General features: G+C 40.6%; 1 protein-coding gene across 1 annotated transcript in view; it reads right to left on the reverse strand.

The window, feature by feature from the left end:
* Nucleotides 1-3,578: 3,578 nt before the first annotated feature.
* The window catches only part of LOC308344299 (uncharacterized protein C6orf163), a gene marked incomplete at its 5' end in the record, with an annotated part of 33,546 nt that continues 13,386 nt past the window's right edge, over nucleotides 3,579-23,738 (reverse strand). Inside the window, 4 exons of the mRNA XM_080805883.1 lie at nucleotides 3,579-4,074; nucleotides 11,073-11,275; nucleotides 16,863-16,970; nucleotides 18,350-18,444. Of these exons, the coding sequence (XP_080662009.1) occupies nucleotides 3,639-4,074; nucleotides 11,073-11,275; nucleotides 16,863-16,970; nucleotides 18,350-18,444 (842 nt within the window). The remainder of the gene's footprint in view (nucleotides 4,075-11,072; nucleotides 11,276-16,862; nucleotides 16,971-18,349; nucleotides 18,445-23,738) is intronic.

The following is a 23,738-nucleotide window of genomic DNA, read 5'->3' on the forward strand; positions in this document are numbered from 1 at the left end:
GAGCTATGAGAAATAAGAAATATCATATATTGTCAAGAATTTTTAAAAAGCAGATTGATAGACTTGGACCCTCAGAAATTTTAAGATCTAACAGGCAGTTGCTATACACAAAGGGGTAATTTTAACTTCATTCAACTCAATAGTAAAGTGTTCATATTGGAAACTAACTAGAGTAAAACCCACTTATTTTCATTCTTGCAATTTGGAAAGATAGCAATTGGTTGAATGCATCCCAACTTCTCAAATAGGATGATCTTATACAGAATGCCTAACCTCAAAGTGCCTGAAATTCTTCATCCGGTTGATGTGAGGCAGAAGTGGAATAATGCAGATGAAACACTCACTCACTGCCTGACTTATGATAACTGGACAACAGATGGTGATGTTTCCTCTTCTTTCCTCTTCTGAGTGATCTCAGCCAAGCAAGAAGAGTTCGGTCAAACTCCTCTGATCTGTAAGTGAACCTAAGTTTTGCCAAATAGTGTCTACCTGGTGTCCATGTAAATCAGGCCCCCTAAACTAAATACATTTAAACAAGCTTTAAATAGGTCGAGTGGAATCCAAGTTAGAGTGACTTCTTTGTAACATCAAGGTCCACTGATCACTAACTAGCCCAACTCCTGTGCTTTGTGACTAAGCTGACTGGGGGTTTCTCCACCTCTCCTAGGAGTATTGTGCATCTGTTTTCCAGCCTACACATCTATTTTCTCCAAAAGCAAGATTTTTTTTTTTTTTTTTTTTTTTTGTGAAATGACTTCTAGAAAATTAAACTGAAGTTACTTCTTAGGATCCCCAGATTAAGTTCCCAGATGGCCTTCACGAATTAATATATCTTCCTAAATAGCAGAGAACATGGGAACTGCATGCACTTCTATTGTACAGGTAACATCTAAGACAACTAAGAAAAATGCACTCTTTAATTTCTCCTTAAAAGAATTCTCCAACACTTTTACAATTTCATAACTTACATGGGGCTTAGTATCTGAGGTCTATAATGGTCTCTTTAGGGATTGTACTCGAAGTAAATGATACCAGGAGAGTTAAGTGTTCTCAAGTTAAGTTATGCTAAAAAAAAAAAAAAATTCGTTCACTCAAAGAATCTTTCTTTTTGAAAATAACCCAATTTAGTCTCAATCAAGTTTCCCTAGAAAACCTTGGAGTAAGGCTCCCACTGAGATTTCAAAAACATATCTCACTTCTAATTTTCACTTGACTTGTAGAGTCTCACCTTTGAGCTACAGGCAATTGATCTCTGTCCAGAACCCTAAGGGGAATCTGTCCTTGACTTTGGAATGGTGGGAGGGAGTATGCCCCTCCATAAATTCACCCTTGGGTCTTAGTTATCTAGGAAAGCTCATTGAGCACGTTTGGAGGAAGTTGTCCAGTTCTGCTCCCCTTCACTCTTGGCTCCCAAGCATGGCCACTGGAACAGTCAGGGTTCTGCACAATAATTCAGAATTGCCCTGCTACAATTCAATGTATTTTGAAAGCAACACATGACTGGTGGCTACTTAGTGTTTCCACAGGCACTAAATTAGGCTGATGTGCTGTAATTGTGAAAAACACATGCGCTTGCCGTCAAACAATTCTGTGATCTTCAGCAAGTGACTTTGCTTCTCTGAGTCACACGTTCCTCATTTTCAAAATCAGGGTGCTCGTAGGTATCTAACAGAGTTGCTGTGAGATTTCAATAAGACAATGTTTAGTAAGGAGCCTAGTGCACTGTCTGATGCACAGTACATGCTCAGAAATGGCTATTGCTATATTTTCCATTGTGTCATTTTTTAATCCATCAGGATCATCCTTATCAGTGTCATAGAAACAAGAGACTACTGAGGGGTCCCACTGAATGTGGCACTGGAAATACGAGTTACATCTCATTTTTAGTCTGCCATCAGCCTTTCCTTCTTTTTAGGGGAAATTATGCAACCACTTGAACTCTAATTCTCAGGGCTATATTATCTGGGAAACATTCAAACCTGGAAGAACTATGGGTTGAGCTGATCAAATCAGGTGAAAGATTTAGGGAAGAGCAAAGATGATGTTCCCCCAGTGTGACTCTGGGAGAGGTAAAGCTGAGTGAGAACAAGGGAAGTGAAAGAAGATCCTTCTGCCATGGTTGGTGCTGACTCCAGACTCTAAAGTAAGTGGCAAATGGGGGCCTGGGATCAGGCAGTCTGTTCTGATAGGATCCCCTGTGATTACTCCTATGACAGAAGGATGATTAGCACTTTGGGGAGTGGAGAGGTAAGTTCTCTGGTGGATCCAAATTGCTTTAAAAACTCTAAGGAAGCTGTTGTTTGGGATTAGGGTAGGAGAAGGGACAGCAATATTGACAAGGAAAATACTAAAAACACAGCTAATTTAATGTCTTCCAATCTGGTTGAAGACTGAGAAGGTAGGTTCCTTTTTTCAAACCAAAAATACATTGTCTGCTTTCTTTTCATGTTACTCACTATGTCACTGATGCCACTATGTCACATGCTGAACTGTGGCTGAAAAGTGAATCCCTTCAGAAGACAGTTTCCTTCTGTTCCCCTTATTGTATGCACTCAGATTTGAATCTGGTAGGTGACTCCAATAACTCAGATACCACAATCAGGTATAACATCCTTCGACTTCCAGGACACAAAAATGATGCCGGACAGAGAGAACAGACCAGGCTCTTCTTGTCCTCATCATAGAATCCACCCAGACACACACTTGCAGAATACCAACCCGGCACGAAGGCCTTGATGTTCAGGCTGAACAAAATAATGACTAAAAGCGTGGACTGAAGACCCATGCTCTCTGGTTGTGAGCATTACAAGCTGTATGACTTTGAGAAAGTGACTTAAACTATCTGCGACTGCGTTACTGGTTTGTACCTTTCACACACTGCTGTGAAAATGAGTTAAGTCCTCTTGTGTACTATGTTCAGCGTGCCAGCCCTCTCTGAATTAGCTTGCATAGGGTTCCCAGAATTTAAATTTTATCCTATTGAATTTGAAGGAAATTGCTTTTTTTCCTACAATGCTATTGCACTTCACCAAATAACGGTCTTTACTGGAAATTAGCACACCTCTCCACAACAGGAACAATCTAAAAACATATCCCTTTACTTGTTTTTAACTGCAACAAACACTAAAATAGCTACATGTCTGATGTAGGCAAGAATAAAGCCAGTTATAGAAATTTGTTTGGATTCTTCCAAGAAACTTTCCCCCTTCTAATTAGTTTTGATCCCTCTCACTGTTTTCTCTCCTCAGAAAGACTTAGAACTCAATGTAGCCTGGCGTGTGCTTTTTTGAGTATTTTGGTTTTCCATCAAAATGCCAGCAGCCGGGGCGCCTGTGTGGCTCAGTGGGTTAAAGCCTCTGCCTTTGGCTCAGGTCATGATCCCAGGGTCCTGGGATTGAGCCCTGCATCAGGCTCTCTGCTCAGCGGGGAGCCTGCTTCCCCCTCTGTCTCTCTGCCTGCCTCTCCACCTACTTGTGACCTCTCTCTCTGTCAAATAAATAAATAAAATCTTAAAAAAAAAAAATGCCAGCAGCCCAGTGGTACCCTGCATATACCTGGGGATCAATAAGTGGTTTTTTAGTTGATTTATTTAGTCTTTGGAACATTGACTTTTGTAGTGAAATTTCAGTCAGAGACTTCTAATCGAGAGTTGTTTCGTTCTCCTGAATAACAAGACTGGAAGGTGTTTTCTTTCTTTCTGGTAGAATAAAATCTGCATGTCCTGGCGAAAGCTTAGGAAATGTATAATTGATGTATTTTTGAAATGCTTCCCTTGTTTCCTGTAATTCCTCCTCCAGGAAATCTTTCCAGTTTGTCATAATGCCTAGTTGTTTCGCTATGGACAGCAGCTCCCCCTGAGTGTCAACGAGTTTATCCATCACATTTCCAAGCGTGGTCTTATGTGTCTTCTCTGCTTCTTGAAGCACTTCCTGGACCTCTTCTTGCTTCTCTCTCTGAGCCATGCAATAGTACATGTTCATCTCATGTTCTTTTTCTTTTATCATTTGGTTCAAACTCTTGCTCTGATCCTTTATAGCTGTTATACCAGTATTCAAAATTTCCTCCATGGCTCTTCTACAAAAGATAGGGATTTAGAAGTTAGATGGGTTAGCCACTAAAAACAAAACAATGTTGTCTTTTGCTTCAGATGTATGAGAAATTGTGGCAGTGTTTAGATGAGCCATCAGTCTGAGACAGGTGGGTAGAGATGAGCTTTTGGATTACACTAGCTGTTAGCAATCCAAAAACATTTTTTACGAAGGGAGATCACCCACTGCCTTCCCTGCCACAGACTAGGGTGAGGCCTAGTAGCCTAGTGTCTGATGGTAATTTTAGGGACCTGAGTCCTCTGTGGCCAGAAAAACATGAATGCAATGTGATTAAAAATGAGGAAATTGGATCAGAGTTCTAAACCACTAGAGAAAGTATTTCTATCAATCCAGCTACTTCCCTTTAGCCGAAGGGGAGGAAACTATACTCAGTTTTATCTGAACAATTCTCTATGATAGCCACCTCAGACCCTTTGGTCTCAAAACCTTTCCACTCTTAAAACGACCAAGGAACCCAAACAACTTTTGTTTGTATGGGTGATATCTAGTGAAACTGACAGTATTAGAATTAAAAGTGAGACATTAAAAAATATTTATACATTTATGTAAGATATGATTAAATCTATTAAATGTTAAACATAATTAATTTACCTTTTCATGAAAAATACACTTTCTAAATTAAAAAAATTTTGGTGAGAAAAGTGGCATAATTTCATATTTTTTGCAAAACTCTGCTTGTCTGGCTTAATAGAAAAAAATATGGATCTTTCATATTGTTTCAATCTGTTGTTACATCACATGTCATAAAATCCTGGAAAATGCCACTCTGTACTCATGAGCTAATGAGAGTGAAAAGGCAAATAATATCTTTGTATTATTAAGAAAATAGCTTCGACCTCAGGGACCCCAATAGGGTTTCAGGGACACTGAGCATTCTTTGGACCACTCTTGGAGAACCACCACTAATGAGTTCACAGGCCTCTGGTTGTAATGTATGTAACTATATGTAATTTATAGCAGCCAACTGTGTTGAATTCTTACTATGTCCCAGGCAAGTAAGTGGATGAGCAACCCATGCATACATTAGCTCGTTTCCTCAAAACAAGTCCATGAGGTGGGTCTGTGATTCCGCCTATTTTACTGATGAGGAGTCTGAGGCTCACAAAGGTTAAGTGACTTGCCCTATTTCACTTAATCAGTACAAGCGGCAAAATGAGCAACTCAGGCAGTCTAAGTCCAGGTCAAAAGCTTTTAGCCATTGCATGCACTTTTGGTGGACATCTCTGCTTAACCTAGTTTCAGAAGAACCTCCCAAGATTTGAGAATAAAATAACTTACAAATGTTGATTCAAATATGTATGATTGTTCCTGAAAATCCTTACCCTCTGCCTCTGAGTCTAATACAATCTTCCCAAGACTTAGCACTTCCCTATCTCCTAACTTCTAACCTCCAAGATGCAATTCTCTCATTGTCTCTGATTTTTTCAACTTGACTTTCAAACATGACAAATTTCCCCAATCGTGAGGTAAATATCAGTTGTCCTCAGCCTGTGTGGCTGCTATGCAGTATTTCTCTCCTTCCTTTTCCTACCAGTTAGGCTACATCTGTGATTAATAACAAGGGTTAACATTTACTGAATATTTACTGTGTCCAAGGGACTGTGTTAATCATTTGACATCCATTACATCTCTTAATTTTCATAATAACTGAAGATTGTACAATTTTTATTTCTTACCTCTTATTATTTCCATGTAAGAAGGGAGGAAATTGAGGCTTAAGGAGATTTAGTTATTGTTCAGTGACATGACTGAGCAAGTGGGAGAGCTCCCGCCCTTAACCATGACCTGCTGCAATAGTGTGAGAGAGAATTATAAATTTTTTATCAGGAGGACGACACAAGGAAAGTAACATTTTAGAATTATTATTCTGGGTAATAGTGGTTAAACTGAAAAGTAATGGGGTGAAGTAGAGAGATGAACTGGTACTATATTTTGCAACATTCTGGGTGTGCAATGATTAGGGTCTGAATTAATGATAAAAAAGAAAGGGGCAGGAAGAGGGAGAGAAAAGGGTAAGTCCAAGAAATACTACAAAGCCGTAGTGCCAGAGTTTGTGTTGGCAAGGATACAGGGGAGGCAGAAAGAAGAAAAATCCAGACAAACTTCCCGATTCTCAGCCTGGGTCACAGGAGAATGGAGGTGCCATCAGAAGAAGTCACACTGTGGCCAGAGCAAGGAGGGAGACTCTACACACACTCTGACGATTTAGTCTGATGTTTCATAGAATCTTCAGGATATTGGAGAGGCTATAAAGGTGGCGACTAGGGACCCTGGGGCTTTGATTAGGAGGAACTGGTAGGAAGCTTCCTTGAGCCAGGCTCAAATCTCCACAGAGGAAATGGTACTCCTTCTTGGGAACCACAGCTCTGCCCCATGCAGGTGTGAGCTTCCTGCTGGCTTTGCCTGGTTTTCTCCCGCTCCCACACAGAGGATGTGTTCATCTATGGGGCCAACCAGAAGGCACCACCAGAGCTGGTCCTAGGTAAAACTGCTCAAATAAAGTGCATCTCAGATGACTCCAGCTCCCACCCTCCGTAGTACCCACCCCAAACCACCCCTGCTGCCCTGGCCTAAAACACCTCGCTCTAGAGATCTCTTCTCACTAAAACAATCTGGTATTTTTTGAAATGTCCTTTCCAACGTCTCTCAGCTTATGTCAGAGCTTGAATTTCTGATCCTGTGGGATTCACTCCTTTTGGTTTAAGGTCAGAGTATCTCTCTGATCTTTATTCTGATAATTTCCTTGAAATCATGGAATTGAGGCCAGGAGGAAAGTGGGTGCAGGGCATGGAGAGATGGTCTGGAGCACCCATTCAGCTTTCTATCTCCCCTGTCTGTCATGGTGTCTGGTGTGTATACAACAGGTAACCAATAAATGAGTGAAAGAATGGGTAGTATAGATGTAGTTCTCCCCAAAACATATTTTATGCAAAACAATTAATTTAAAAACAGCTAAATTAGAGCATTATTAAAGCTTGAAATAATTCATGCTTAAAAAGGTTTCTTAGCATAAGTAAAATATTCATCATAAAAAGTCAATTCTTGTGGTTTATCTTAAATATTTTTTGATTTATACAAATTACCCACAACATTTATTTTTTTCCTCAAAAGAGGGCCTAGAAATCATATTATATGGGGAAGGAGTGAAGGAACTGGCTTAGTACTTTTTGTTTTTTTTCTTTTCTCCTCCAAACGAATGCTTGGACAGTCTCTCTCTCTCTTCTGAAATATCTGGAGGATCACTATGCTTTGGGGAGAGGCAGAGTTAGAAGCCAAGCATGCATGTGAGGATGAGACCCAGCACATTCTGGGTCCACATTAGGAAGCACATGACAAGTAAGGCATTCAGCATTTTAACCAACCACTTCAACCACTGTAAAATTCCTGGAACAAAAGGAATCAGGAGGCTCACCAGTGCCTGATAGGCATCCAGCAGAAGGAATGGCAGGTTCAACTGGATGACCTCCAATGACCCTCCTGACATGACATGAACGTTTATCCTTCTTTCTCTAAGCGGTGAGGTCTAGCTGCCTTCTCTCACTCTATGAGGCTCTAATCTTGGGATTTCAAAATGACACATAGTATTTACATGCAGTGCTGGCTAGAAATTGAATAATTTTTGAGTAATTTTAGTGTGTGTTCATATATACCTATAGGATTTGGTCTGATATTTTATAAAATGGGTCTCAGAGAAGAAAACTAGATTCCTAAATAAAAATAGAATCTAATATATAATAATCCAACCTCATTAGACTCTTGAGGAAAAAATAAAGCATGGGAAAAACCATACTAGCAGCTGATTTGTGCTTTGCTCTATTTAGGGACTCTCTTAGCTTTCTCTCTGTGTGTTTGGGAGGTTATTGAAATGGTACAAGATATATTGCTCACGGGTTTAAAGAATACTATCGGGCTGTTCCTTCCCTTCTACCTATTAAGTGAAGTTTTCATTTTCCCTATAAGTTGCTAAAAGCACACTTTTCAATCTCCTCTTTATGTCCATCAGTAAAAGTCTTGGTTCTTAAGACAATAAGAACCAATACTTCATTTCTCCATTTCTTCAATTTCTAAATTATTCCCCAAATTCATTTGTACATCAAGTATTTAGAGTGATACTGAACATTTGCCTGATGAACCCACAACAAACTATTAACCCATTTTTTCACTTGAACTATAGCACTGTTAGCACTATTTTAATCAGTTATAACCACATGTTTTAAGGAAAATATATTCTAACTTCCCACCTGGGAACCTACTGCACCCTGATCTTACAGGAGGACTAGTGATATCCCCAACCTGAGGTGACAGGCATTGCATAGGTTTAGTGGGGGGACATCTCCAGAGGCCACCAGAGGCCACCTTCCCTTGGTTCTGCCTCATTACACTATCTACCTTCCCTCTACATGTTTGTTGGTGCTGCTGTCACTCTTTACAGTCTTTCACAAATGGGATCTTCTTCCTCTTTCTAAGGCCCAACCCAAGACAAACCTAGCTTACTACATAGCCAACACACTTGATCTTTTCAGGACTTTCCCAGTATTTACGTGTTCTTTCTACCCATCCATCTAGCCTTGGTCTATGGGGTAGCCATGCTTTAGTTACTACACATTTTGAGGAAACACCCTTACTTCCTTGCAGCAGAACTCAGGACCACATCCATAGAAGGCACTTTATAAGCTCTGGTGAAATAAGCAGGGCAGTGTAATGGAAGGTCATAAACTTTGGTATGGGATAGACCAGGGTTCACAACGGGCCCCGTCACCTCTTCTCTATTGACATTTGGCAGGTTGCTCACTTACTCTCTTAAGACTCAGGGACTTCATCTGAAGCTATAGAGGATGACAGAATGCCTTGGGAAGGGATATGAGAATTCAGTGAGAAGCTCACAAAGGGCCTTGCATATGCTGCATGTTAACTAAGGGTAACTATCATTAGCAATTATAGACATGAACACAAAAATTCCTGAGCAGTCACTTCATTCATGCCTTTGTCCTGGGCTAGAAAACACTTAGAACCTTTCTAAGCAAAACTTGCCTGCTTGCTCTCTTCTCTCCCTCCCCCTCTCCTTCCTTGATAATCTATTTAGAATCTAATCACCGCAGTCCACAAAAAAGTTTTCTGTGAATTTAGCATATTTATCATAATATGTAAATGTTCCGAATCCTTAATTCTTCAGTGGAAGTTTATAGTCAAATAAAAGATCTACAGTCAAATTCTAAACAGTGGTCCTTCTCCATGTATTCATTTCTGCAAATGCTCTAAAGAACACTGGAATCTAGGAATATCTAGAAATAAGATCTGATGTGCTGCAGAGTGGGTTCAGCTAACTGGAACAAATTCGAAGCTTTGTTTAATAAATATTTAATGCATGCATACCATGTGCCAGGCTCTCTTCCAGGCATTTGGAATACATCAATGGAAAAAATGGACATTCTAGTTGTATATTCTTAAACAACAGACATGGCCATTCCCTAATTTTAGTCAACTTATTTAATAAAAGGCAGCCATTGAAAATCTTCTATTCAACCCTCACAGAGGAAAGGGCCAGAGGTTGGCGGGGTGGGGGTGGTTAGGGGTAGGATGGTGAAAGCAGCAGAGTGGAAGGAGCAGACACTGCAGGTGTGTGAGGAGTAGACCCAGGAGGAGTAGACCCCAGAAGGAGTAGACATTCTTCTACAGGAGAGACAGAGTTCCTGCAGATGGGGGGTGGGGAGAAGGGAGAGGAGGATACAGTCTTTCACTGCACTGGACCACAACTCATTTGGGCATCACCATCTTCTCTAACTTTCTCCCAGAATCCTCTTTCACCTTCGTTTTCCATCTCAACAATGATTTATAGCCTGTGCATGAAGGAGGTACCACTGAAACAGTCACAGCTGCAGCCTTCACTCTTATTTATCTGCAAAATAAACATTCTATAGGATTTGACCTTTGGCCCTGTTCTAAACAGTTCTAACAAAGATTTTACCCATTAATCACAGATAGATTTGTTCCTTAAGTCAAAGAGCAAAGCAAAACAGACAAGTCCTAGAATACAAGGCCAAACACAGGTTTCAGTCTTGGTTCTGCTGCTGAAGCTGCATGATCTTATGCAGGTCACTTAGTAGCTGGAAACTGTTTTTTTCTTGGTCCCAATAATCACTAGGGATCCTGACTGCTGTTCTGTTAAAAGTGGCCAACTCCATTAAATGTTCATTGCACACGTAAAAATGGTTACTTTGGTATTCTTTAAAAAAAGTGATCTGATTTATGTAGAAATTATTTCTGATTATGTACAAATATAAAGATGTAATTATGTCAAAAGGGCACAGAAAGACATGGGCCCATTATTTAAAATGAATGTCCCTGGGAGACAGGGAGGGTAGGAAAGCAGTGAGTCAGGACTTAGCACGTTTTGCCCTATATATTTCCAAGTGTCAATTCCATTTACAGCATGTGTTACTTGTGTAGTAAGGAAAAGACCAAAAGTAACACAATACCTGCTGGCATATAATATCAGCTAACAAATATAAAGATTGACTTTTATGTGTTTATAGGGAAATATTTCTTGATTCCTTTCCTTAGCCTCTTAAAACTGGAGATACAGAATGCAAAGCACATTATTTAGGATGGTAGTTATCTCTTGAGTGGGGGGAGAGGAAGGAAATGTGATTGAGGAAGAACACATGGGAGTGCCAGAAGTGTTTGCAATTTTCAGTCTCTTCAGAGGAGTGGTATGTCCTTGAATATTCATGCTATTTTTCTTTAAACTACACACACACACACACACACACACACACACACACACGCATACACATTCTACAATATATTACATATTGTTCTCTATGTTTGAAATACTCCATAATAAAAATGTAAAAACACAGAACCTGGGAAATATCCACCTATGTGCCTCAACCTTACAGCCCTTGCTCCAAGCTGTTTTGGCCGGAGTAAGACACTGATTTGCAAATGTGTTCTCTGGAATACCTTTTCTGGGCCTGCATTGCTTCTTGGGCCATCTGTCTCTCTTCAGCCCTAGCCTTCTCCACAGCCTGGACCTTCTCCCTGTGGCACTCCATCATAATCCTCTGGATTCTATGCACCATGCGTTGTTCCGCAGCCGAGTGTTCTCTCTGTAGTGCGTCTTCCATGTTTTGGTGCACCTCTATCTTGGTTTTGGCTGCCATTTCCTTAAGCAACAGTTAAATAGGTTGAGATGTTACAGCTTTGATTTATTTTTATTTTTACTTATTTTTTTAAATATAAATTTTTGGTTTTGTTTTAAGTGGGCTCCACAAGAGCCCAATGTGGGGCTTGAACTTATAACCCTGAGATCAAGGGTCAGATGCTTAACTGACTGAGCCACCCAGGTGTCCCTAAAGCTTTGATGTTTAAAAATGCACACTAAAAGGTTATTCAAATCATAGCTCATCAATCTGATGGAATGTGCTCCTGTGAACACTGATTATTTAAAAGACTGCGGGGGCGCCTGGGTGGTTCAGTCAGCTAAGTGTCCAACTCTTGATTTCAGCTCAGGTCATGATCGCTGGGTCATGAGATTGAGCCCTGCCTTGTGCTCCATGTTGGGCACAGAGCCTGCTTAAGACTCTCTCTCTCTCCCTCATGCTTTCTCTCACTCTCAAATAAATAAATAGAAGACTGCGTATAATATGGAAACTTTCATTTACACAATGTTAATACCAGAAATGTTGCAAACCATAAAACATAAATATTTATATAGGTAATATTGGAATATTCCCTAATATGCAAAAAGGAAAATAGATCTTTTTTTCTTTGATTGTCCAAATATTCTATAATATCATGCTAGAGATATATAATAGAATTCTCCTTTAGGAAGTCAATCCTGGAAAATGACAGAAATAATTACTATTTCTCCCAAGTGTCTCCTGGGTACGAGGCAACCTGAAGCTCAAGCAGCTAACAGTTGCCCATTACTGTAGTCAAATAAGCTTGTTTGCTGGTCCTCTTGCCATCTGAGCATTCTAGCTCATTAGCATTGAGGGGCCCTTTCTCCTTCACCAAGGGGACAGGAACAGAGCTTCATTGCTCCAGAGTAGAAGGACCTGTGGATGCCTCTGGCCAAGTAAAGAGAGGAAGCACTAGTCAAACCAGGACTCAGGAAAAACAGATTCTCAAGGAAAACCCTGTAACCAATTTGGAAATGCTTACTAACTCTACTGTGTGCCAGGCACTGTGCTAGGCCCATGTAGTACAAACACAAGAAGACTGGGATCCTCCTCCTCCAGGACTCCGTGTCTAATGCAGATCTAGAGGAAACCAGCAACTTAATCATGCATAGTGTTTTAGTAAAAACAGAAACAGTATTCTCAATCTTGCTTTATTGCTGGCTGTGATGCTAGGGTCTTCCAAGAGATTCATCAATTTGTTTTCATTCCAGAAACCCTGTACAATATTCTAATCACAGTGACGATGTCTGCTTGCTTTCTTTCTTTTGAACTCTGTGTCTCAGTAGAATCTGAAACTACTTTAGCTTTTTAGAAAAAAGTGTTTCAACAATTAAAATATTTGTTAGATTTTTTTTTTTAAAGATTTCATTTATTTATTTGACAGAGACACAGCAAGAGAGGGAACATAAGCAAGGGGAGCGGGAGAGGGAGAAGCAGGTTTCCCATGAGCCAAGAGCCCAGTACGGAGCTCTACCACTCCCAGGACCGTGGGATCATGACCTGAGCTGAAGGTAGTTGCTTAACCAACTGAGCCACCCAGGCGCCCCAAGACTTCAGTTTTTTCAAGAGAAGGAACGTTTTCAACTTCCCACTTTGGCTACTCCAAGGGTGACAATTTTAAAAAAGGAATAAAACAACAAAACAATTTTAAGGATCTCTGCAAAGTGGCCTCAGTTCATGTATTTACAAAGAAATGTTAAGGAAAACATTGGCTGTTTAGAAATCCCAGCTAGGTTTTCCATATGCAGAAGGCTTTGTCTCTGAGAAGACTAGAACTTTTTGATGATAAAACATTTTACGTGGAAATACTTCTAAATGTCTTTAACATTTATTTTACTTCATAAAAAAGAGTATAGTGAGCATATTTTAACCCTTCTTGAAGACCCAGGCTGGTAGATAAAAGAGAACAATTGTACTGAGCTAAATACTTTATACTATACTTAGTAATTGTTTAAGTTATTGGGCTACTTGTCTCTGTTAGAAATGATCCCAGACTGCTTTGCTTTTTGAGATCTGATATCTGATTTTTGTAATTTTTTCTTATTCTTCACATGCTATTGTGCTGAGGACACTCTGTTTTCACTGCTGTCTGTGAGCTCCTTTTTGTCATTTCTAGTTTTAATCTATTTTGGATTTGTGACACTGAGCAGCCACATCTGTTGGGTTCAGGCTGTCAAGTAAGTGTAAATAACATTTGAGTGGGGGAATGAAGAGGTTCTGCTATGAGTAATAAGCCTGAGTTTCTGTCTTGTAGTCGGAGGCTTTATTTAAATTCCTCAGGGATATTTTAAATTATTCCTGGGTTTTCAAGTATATTCTCAGTAATTGAGATTGCTGAATGGTTGAGTTTTAGATAGATGAAGGAGTATCATAAACTATTTCTATTTGAATCACAGAATTTTAAAATGACACTCCAGCCCTTAATTTTGGCTGGGTTCTGAACTGGGATTCAACGAATTAAACGAATCCTTCTTTTATGTAATGATGTATTAAAAGCAAAATCATTCTACTGCCTCACAAAGGATGTGGAATATATATTTAAGGTTACAAAAATAATTCAATGACTGACTGGCAGTGTTCGTATTCAATGGAAAGTCTCCCAGTTAAATTACTTTTACTGAAATGCATTTTGAGTAAATCAGCTCATATATTGAGATATTGTAAGAAACAGCCTCATGAAATCCATCATATTTACTGCACTGATGTGTGATAGACATTTATGACACGATGTCTCCCGTAGAAGAAGTTTCTCTCAGCTATCATGTGTAGGAATATCTGGGCCTCTCTGAGTATCTGATTTGGTTTTGCCTAATGGACATGGTGACTCATGGCATTTTCCTCTTTGCACTGACTGCCAGAAAGTTCAAGGCCCAAATAGTGATAATTGCACAGGAACTGATGTATATATACACTTTTAAGTATTTAATTCACTCCTGACTTCATTATATTTTCTACTCTAATTTTCCCTTAGCTTCCATGTTATCATTTCGTTTTCAATATCATTGTATTTGGAAAAAGTTAATATAAACATCTTTGCAAAGTACTACCTACCTGTCGTCCATTGCATAAGATCTTGAACTTTTGTTTAACAGCAAGCACTGAGACTTATGCCAAATTCTTTTTTTTTTTTTAAAGATTTTATTTATTTGTCAGAGAGAGTGAGCACAGGCAGACAAAGTGGCAGGCAGAGGCAGAGGGAGAAGCAGGCTCCCTGCCGAGCAAGGAGCCCGATGTGGGACTCGATCCCAGGACGCTGGGATCATGACCTGAGCCAAAGGCAGCCACTTAACCAACTGAGCCACCCAGGCATCCCAAATTCTTAATATCATAAAAGAGTAATACCTGGTGAGATCTACGTATCTGAATTTAATGGTATTTGGTTTTAGAATAGCTTGGTTTTCTGCTCTTCATACTGGTGATCTCAAACTGTAATACATGTGAGAATCAGATGGGCTGCTGGTTAAAAACCTAGCCCCTGACTGTGTAGGTCAGGTGGGGCCAGGAAATCTGCGTGTTAAGCTCCCAGGTGAGTAGACTCTAAAGTAGGTTGTTCATAGACACCACTTGAGAAGCAATAATGATGTGTGTGTCTGGGTACCCTAAGTTGAAACAATCCTATGCATCCCTCTAAAGACAAATCACTCCTTCATTACACTAAAAATATCCATGAGCGCCCAGATGGCTCAGTTGGTTAAGCATCTGCCTTCGGCTCAGGTCATGATCCCAGGGTCCTGGGATCAAGTGCTGTGTCAGGCTTGATCCCAGGACGCTGGGATCATGACCTGAGCCGAAGGCAGCTGCTTAACCAACTGAGCCACCCAGGCGTCCCTAGGCGAATATTTTAGAAAGGTCAACCTCCTTCTAACTTTTCCCTTTCACATCTTCTTAGGAATTCTACTTCAGCACCAAGTGTATCAACTCCAGGCAAAGGCTATATGGGGTACAGTCAACATGAGTTCCTTGAAACTGGCATCACAGCTTGGTCATCCTTGTATTTTCATAGCCTAATGCCAGGAGTGATATTCAAAATGTATATACTCTGACAGCAGCACTGGTGCAGGGGCCTGAAGTTCCCCCACTATTTTAAAGGGTTGCCCCCTTCATTGCTGGATTGGGGGAGGTCTTGGAGTCTGGGGGAGCAGCCAGGAAGACGGGGGGGGAGGTCGTTATTTATCAACTGATAGAGAAGTATTTAAATACTTAGAGCCATACTGGCAGACGCCAGTGGTGCAGCAGTCCACGTAGATGTGCTTAAATGCTCTTCATGTTTTGAGCTAAAAGATGGAATGGGCGGGGAACCCCTGCAGCCCACTTCTCAGGGACCACGGCCACTAGAGCCAAGCAGGGAGGATCCTGGGGCAGAGCTCCTTTTCCTGCCAACAAATTTCTTGAGGACAAGGACAGTCTATTTAATCTCATCTAATACCCATCTGATATACAGTAGGTGCTCATTACCGAAACAATGAATAAATGGGCTGGTAGTCCCTGAATTGTTTATTAGTTCTGTTCTTATTAAGTTACGCTGAATCTGGGGCCAGACTTCTGCCACCTTCCCTCCAGCCTCTGCTCATAAATCATGACATCTACACCACGTCCTGTCCTGTCCCTCCCGTGGCTGCCATATGAAAAGAGTTCTATATCCTTTTCCTTTGATCAGATTTTGTAACTGAGGTACTTAGCTAAATAATGAATTCCTGGACCTCTGCCTGGAAAGCGGGCCAGTTACCTACAGTTGTGTGCTTGAACAAGATCCAGGTTAGAAAGAGGACCCCTCGTTTTATGACCTCTGGTGCTGCAGGAAATACTTCAGTAACAGCTTAGGGTCCCTCTAGGCACTGCAGTAAATGCAAATTGAGGGAAGAGGAGGCAATCAGAGCTTGGAAGAAGGAAGAAAATAGCCTACTTCCTTTGTTTGGCCCCAACTTGAACACTTGCTAAGTCAAGGCTCTGTGCTAGACACCGGGCTAGAGTGGGAATGAGAGACATGCCTACTGGAGGCTACTGTCATGTGTGGGGCAGAAATAATCACGCAGGCTATTTACTGCAATGTTGATGGGTGAGGGCCGCTGTAAAAGGGGACACGGTGTCAAGACAGTGCACGGTGGCAGGGAAGAGCTGATCAGGTAAAACTTCCTTCAAGTTTGAGCTAAATCCCATGTTTGAGCTAAATCCCATGAAGTGGGGGAAGAACATACTGCAAAGACCCTGAGGTGGGAAGGAGGTAGTGCATTCAGGTTTGAGGATCCAAAGAGGGCAGTGAGAGAGAAGGGCTGGGGCAAGAGATGTGGTGGGTAAAGTAGATGGGGTAGCTCCTTTGGGCCTTGAAACCCCGTAAAAGTTTGGATTCATCACATCAGAGACCATGGGATTCTCCCACACCCACCCATCACTGCTGCTCTCATCTATGAGTTCAGCATCTCTTCTGTAAAAATCCTGGGTCTCCCATCCAACCTCTAGGAAACACCCATCGAGGTTTTACATATTTTGTTTTTTCTCTCATTCGTTTGCCAGAGCTTTTTACTAACCTATGTACCCTTAAAAAAGACAACAAACAAGTCATCATAAAAACCTGTAAATCTTTTTGGTGTGCTTCTTTCAGAATCTGAATATCAATTTTGTGTTGGTTATTTGCTTCCTCAAGTGCTTTCTCGACTGCTTGTTTTTGACGTTCATCAGCCTTTGAAAGAAACAGCCCATACACATTAATATTTATAATGTATAAACTTAACATTAACACAAATTTTTAATGTTTACTGAAAATTAGCAATCACGATGGGGCCCCTAATTACTTGCTCTGTTCCCATCTCAAATCTCCCACAGCAAACTGGCTGCCTCAGCCAGAGATGCCTTAACACATCCCCCAGTTGATGGCTAACATCACTATTCTGTGAATTGCTAAAGAGAGCTTTACTGTAAGCTGCTGAGCTGTCTTTTCTTTGGCACTGTATTTCTTGCTTGACTATCAAAGGAATGTGTGCTCATTCCAGAAAATCTGGAAAATACAGAGAAGTCTAAAGATGCACAAAGCTAGAACTTGGCAGAGAAAGGAGGCTGAGCACCATCCCTGACCTCCATCAGACGTTCAGAAAGAGGTTTTATTATTTAATCTGAAGAGAATGCCTAGATCATTAGATATGCTGACATGCAAACTGGAGATTACTCATAAAAGCATTGCTTGTATTCGGGTGTAAAAGTAACAGGTTGCAATTGATTTGAATTTTACTCTTATTGATAAAGAGAGATGACTACTAAGGCTTTTATTCATATTCCCCTTTGCACTTGGAACATTTTGCACTTTCAAAGTACTCTAATACAAAGCTTGTGCTGGCACAGATGCCGGACAATTCTAACACTCTTTGTTATGATGTCTATGTTATAAAGAAACTGAGAATTAAGGTACCAAGCACTGTGGCTTGTCCTGGTCTCACAGGGATTCTCTTTGGGAAGTTGTTTGTTATTCTGTCTATGACTGGAAGAAGTAGGGGCTGAAGGATTGAGATTTTGCTTCAGTTAAGTGTCTGGGACCTGACTGTGAGTCCCAACACACTCAAATTGCCCCTACAACCCTCAGCAGTCACAGGGACAAGGTATCAAGGACTTTGGAGAGACGGAGCAAAGAGAGCAGACCATAACGCAGAATTTGGTAAAACTAGGCACTTGGTCAGGGGTGTTACACACTGTACAAATAGGAAGCAATAATAAGCAATTATCAACAAGGATTTGTTTTTTATGTTTTAATCCAGTGAGATTAAAGTAAGCAGGAGTCATCCACACAGAGGGGCAATTCAGAAGGAAGGAAGCTCCTAATGGTGTCTGCTTCTCACTAAACACCTCCTGTGTTCCAGAACATTATTTCATTGAACTCTGTTAACAATCCTATAGAATCTTACTGTTCCCTCTTTTACATGTGAAGAAGCTGAGACTGCAGAGTTGAGGAACTCGCCCAAGGTCCCACAGATAACCAGGATTCAGTCAGTTCTGCCTATGGTTTCACACAAATCCAGAAAGTGAAAGAACCATAAACATGCATTTAGGTTGATATCCAGCTTCTTTTACCTGAACCCATACGTCAGCTTCTGCTTTTGCAATAAGTTCTTTGAGTGCTGCCTCTTGAAATTGCTCTTCTTTACTCAGAATATCTGCCCCGATATCTGTGTATTTGAGGAAAAACAATCACAAGAATCCACAGGCTATTTTTTCCTTTTCATTATCACCTAGTTATTAGTGTTCTCTAAAAGATATACCTTTTAGATGTCAATCTTTTCTTTAAAGATACCGATGAAAAGGGTAGGTTTTTCCCTAATTAATGAGGAGGGAGCTCACAGCATCGTTGGGTCTGGAGACAGTCTGTTCCCTTCCTCACACTCAGGCCACACAATAAGCAACTGGGGAAGTAAAGTGGCAGAAAACAGCACATTCTGTGGTCCCAGAGCAGAGCAGTGAGAGATTATTAGAGTGATACTAGCACGTTATCCTGCTCCCCTCTCTCTGCCCTGAGCTGGGTGCTGGTGTTACCTCCCTCAGACAAGTGGTAGCACAATGCTCTCTTCACTCTGTCGCAGGCCTTTCTTCATGTGTAGGTCTTCATGGTTTAGCTGCTTCCGTTGTGGAGTGAGTAAGCGGGTAGCTGTTTAGTACTTCTCGGTCAATTACCTCATTTAAAGTCCACATGATAATATTCCCATAATAATTGCCTCTCTACTTAGACAAGAAAATAAAAGCCAAAGGGGTTAGAGGACGACATGGTACCAGGTAGGTAGGGACAGAGCTAGACCTGCAGCTGAGCTCCCTCTTCGCCTGCCAGAGCGGACCGTCAGGTGGCTCAGGACCTGAGTGCAGGCGACCAGCCTTCTCAGTGCTCAAGTCACACACAGCATCATCTTTTCCTCGGTCTAAACTCTTATCATTCCACTTAACTCTCACATCTTAGATTTATTGAATTATTAATTTTTCATGTGTTTAGGTCTTGACGATCAACTTCTGAAAATTACAAAACATATCTTATATTAACATGTCTCTCTCCTGATGCCTGGCTTGGTAATAAGTACAGAGAAGGCATTGTGACTTTATGTTCACAAAGTCACTGTGAACGTATGAGTTTGCCCAACATCTCTGCTCTCTCTCTCTGGTAACAGGACCCATTTCTCTCAAGAATGTTCCTCTCTCACGTCAGGTTGTTCGCGGGGGGGGGGGGGGATGCAAATCACAGCAGCCAACCTACTTGGCCCATTATATTGTCACCATCTTCCAGGCCACACAGTTGGCCCAGGGTTGGGCACAGGCTCCAGCCTGGACAACCAGGCTCCTCTTTAGGATTTTATGTAAGGATGTGAGGAAAACATAACTTTTCCTCTGAGATTCCTAAGCTGGAGGTAAAAGGCACTTAGAGCACTTTGGGACACTTCTACTCTTTTCCCAGCTGCTGGAATAAGTCTGGCTGGTAGTAAATAATTAGGCCAACTCATTGAGAGCAAGTGTGGATAGACTGAAAGCCCTGGTACTGGATCCTTCTTGGGTTTCTCTGTTAAAGGGTCAAGGAATTCTCTTTTATGCATAGTCTGAGTTGTGTTTCTGTCACCTGCAACTGAAAATCCATGTTTGATGGCATTAAGAGTCTTTGCTATTAGATTAATGAATTTAAGCACATAGGGCAGTGACTACTATGGTAGAGATGGGCATATACTACATAGGCTCAACACTGTGTAGGTATGATAATGAAAGATCTAGGGAGAAAGGTGACTAGGCATGGACCATCAATGTACTAAAACTTCATAAAAATGTGATACAACTGTGGGCTATTACTTTTTAATGCTTAAATTTCATTATTTTGTACTAATTGTTCTCAACCCTGATTGTACAACAGGATTCCTGCATAGCTTAAAAAAAAAAATACTTGGAAAGGAAGACTACTAATACAAAGAACAACTTGGATGGATCTCAAGGGCATAACGCTAAGTGAAAAAAGTCAATTTCAAAGATTTACATACTATATGATTCTATTTATATAACATTCTCAAAGAGATAAGATTACAGTGATGGAGAACAGATTAGTGGTTGCCAGAGGCTCAGGGTAGGGTGTGTTAAAGGGTAACACAAGGGAGTTATTTGTGGTGACAGAGCAGTTCTCTGTCCTGATTGTGGTGATGGTTACATAAGCCTACACGTGATAAATCTCATAAACTATACCAAGAAAAAAATGAATGTAAGGTCTGCATCTCAGTTAACAGTATTGTTCCAATACCAATTTCCTGGTTTTGACAATATACTAGCATTATGTAAGATACCAATGAGAGAAACTGGAGGAGTACAAAGGAACTTTGTTCTGTTTTTAAAACTTGTGAGTCTCAATTTCCAAATGAAAAGCTGTTAAAATATAAAACAAATAAAAAAAACAAAACAAAACAGGGGCTCCTGGGTGGCTCAGTGGGTGAAGCCTCTGCCTTTGGCTCAGGTCATGATCTCAGGGTCCTGGGATAGAGCCCTGCGTCAGGCTCTCTGCTCAGCAGGGAGCCTGCATCCCCCCCGCCCCCTCTGCCTGCCTCTCTGCCTACTCGTGATCTCTGTCTGTCAAATAAATAAAAATCTTTATTTTAAAAAAAAAATCATTAAAATAAATAAATAAATAAATCAACACATGCTGAAGCCTGATTCTGAAGGTTCTAATTTAGTGGGTCTGTATTAAATTAACATTACGTCCTATGACTCTGTATTAAGATATCTGTAGTAAAAACAAATGTTTTAAAAGCTGTGTGAACTGGGGCACCGGGGTAGCTCAGTCAGTTAAGCATCTGACTCTTGATCTCAGCTCAGGTCTTGATCTCAGGGTTATGAGTTCAAACCCCATGTCAGGCTCCATGTTGGGTACGGAGCCTACTTAAACACACACACACACACACACACACACACACACACACACGGGGCATCTGGGTGACTCAGTGGGTTAAGCCTCTGCCTTTGGCTCAGGTCATGATCTCAGGGTCCTGGGATGGAGCCCCATATTGGGTTCTCTGCTCAGCAGGGAGCCTGCTTCCCCCTCTCTGCCTGCCTCCTGCCTACTTGTGATCTCTCTCTCTGTAAAATAAATAAATAAAATCTTTAAAACACACATACACACAAATAAAAGCTGTGTGCACTGCTATGGTTGAGAACTACTGACCAATGCAATATTTATTTAACATTTATACAGACATTTCTACATGCTCCTGAATTTATTTAAAAAGGACAGAGTATTTTGACTCTTTTGACTTGTAATAGTCAATCACAAATCGAGGTCACTGAATGTAAAATACTAATTTCTAATTCGTTAGATTTAACTTATCTACTTAATGTCTCGATTCAGATATCTCAGAAGGCATAAGGAATTGATCTATAAACACACATCTAAGAATGCATATCCACTGACCTGGGCATAAAAAGTTAAATCACTTTAGACGTTATAATTAATGTACTGAAAGTTAAAATCAGTTTTGGTGTTGACATTTGTAGAGGATGATTCCAATCTGATCTCCCCTACACTATAGTGTTTTCAAAAGATTCTCCATTCTTTAGCTTCTCATATTTTCAAAGATCAGGACTGAAATCAAATCACTAGTTTACCAGGTTACAGGAAGAGAGGATCAGAGAAGTATTTTGAGAGCCCTTAGGAAAACATTTTAAGGCTCAAAGTCAGACTGCAAACTCTGATGGGAAGAAGGAAAGAAGCAAACCTGTGATGACAATCTGATTTGCTTAGACAGTAAATAGTCTCGGGTTATTTCCATGTTATCTACATTTATGTCACCAGCTACTAGTAAAGGTTATAGTGTCATCACCTATTAAGGTGTTACTTAGAGGTATTTCCACTCCGATGTGTAAGGAAGGTGCCCAAGTACGAACAAGGGCAAAAAGAATTTCCATGTACTATTATGTGTCAACAAATATTTCATCAAAGCCTCATAACCAATCACAAATAGGTATTAACATCCCTATTTAATACAGGATCCCTAACATCCCTATAACACAGACTGAGAGGCTAAATGTACTGTCTAAGGCACACAACTGGTCAATGGAGAAGCTAGTTTTCAACCTATACTCTTTTTGTGCCAAACACACACCCCTGTAAGACAAGCAACTTTCAGAAGACCTGGTAAAAGTCTATACAGCAGAAAGAATGATACAGGGGCACCTGGGTGGCTCAGTGGGTTAGGCCTCTGCCTTCGGCTCAGGTCATGATCTCAGGGTCCTGGGATCGAGCCCCGCATCAGGCTCTCTGCTCAGCAGGGAGCCTGCTTCCTCCCCACCCCTCTCTGCCTACTTGTGATCTCTCTCTCTCTCTGTCAAATAAATAAATAAAATCTTTAAAAAAAAAAAAAAAGAAAGAAAGAATGATACATAATGCTATCAAATATTAGAACAAAGTAAAAGAGCATTCACTTACCCAGTATATCTTTGTGAGTGTAAAAGCGGGTCTTAAATGGCTTGTATTCATGGATCCGTTTGAAGGTTTCCCCAAAAGGGGCTGGTGGTATTATTTTATTACAAACAGCACAGCAAACAAAGCTTGTGTAATTTGGATTTCTGATCATAATTAAATTTTAGATGTCTTTTACTATGTGCAGTTAAAGTACTCTTATGATATGAAAAAAAAAGTTTTAAGAAAAGCTAGAAGTTTAAGAAAGCTGTTAGAGGTTCAGGGTTTTAGGACAATGTTAGAGGCTGGTAAGAATAAAATGATTTGCCATGATTAGGTAGTGGTTATGTGCCTAATGGCAAAGAATGGTTCTGAAAGTCTTTGCCACATAAGGTATGGGCACTGGATTTGGGAAGATTTAAGCAGTGGCTCTCTTCCAGACTCTAGCATTAAATTGTTAACTTACTTAGCAACTGTTGCTAGGTAAGACAAGCTTTGCTCATAAAAGCAACTAGAAATAATGACCAAAGGAGCATGGTATAGCCATTCATTTCCCAGATACTCTGTACGAGTTTCCTTTTGCTGCTGTAACAAATTACCATACATTTAGTGATTTAAAACAACACAAATTTATTCTCTTACGGTTCTGGAGGTCAGAAATCCAAAATGAATCTTATGAAGCTAAAATTAAGGTATTAACAGGGTTGTTTCCTTCTGGAGGATTTAGGGGAGTCTTTCCTTGCCTTTTTCACCTTCTGAGGCAACCAAATTCCTTCGCTCATTACCTCACATCACGTAGCCTTTTCTACCTGTGTGCATGATGACATTGCTTCTTCCTCTGATCTTCAGCCTCCTACTTATGAGGATCTCTGTGACTATATCAGGCTCATATCGATAATAAATGATAATTTCCTCATCTCAAAATCCCTAACTTGATCATATCTGTTAAGTCCCTTCTGCCATATAAGGTAACATATTCACAGGTTCTAGGAATTGGGATCTGACCATCTTTGGGGGTGGGGTGGGACAGGGGAATCATTATTCAGCCAACCACAC

Source organism: Martes martes, assembly GCF_963455335.1.
Source record: "Martes martes genome assembly, chromosome: 6".
Lineage (NCBI taxonomy): Eukaryota > Metazoa > Chordata > Mammalia > Carnivora > Mustelidae > Martes > Martes martes.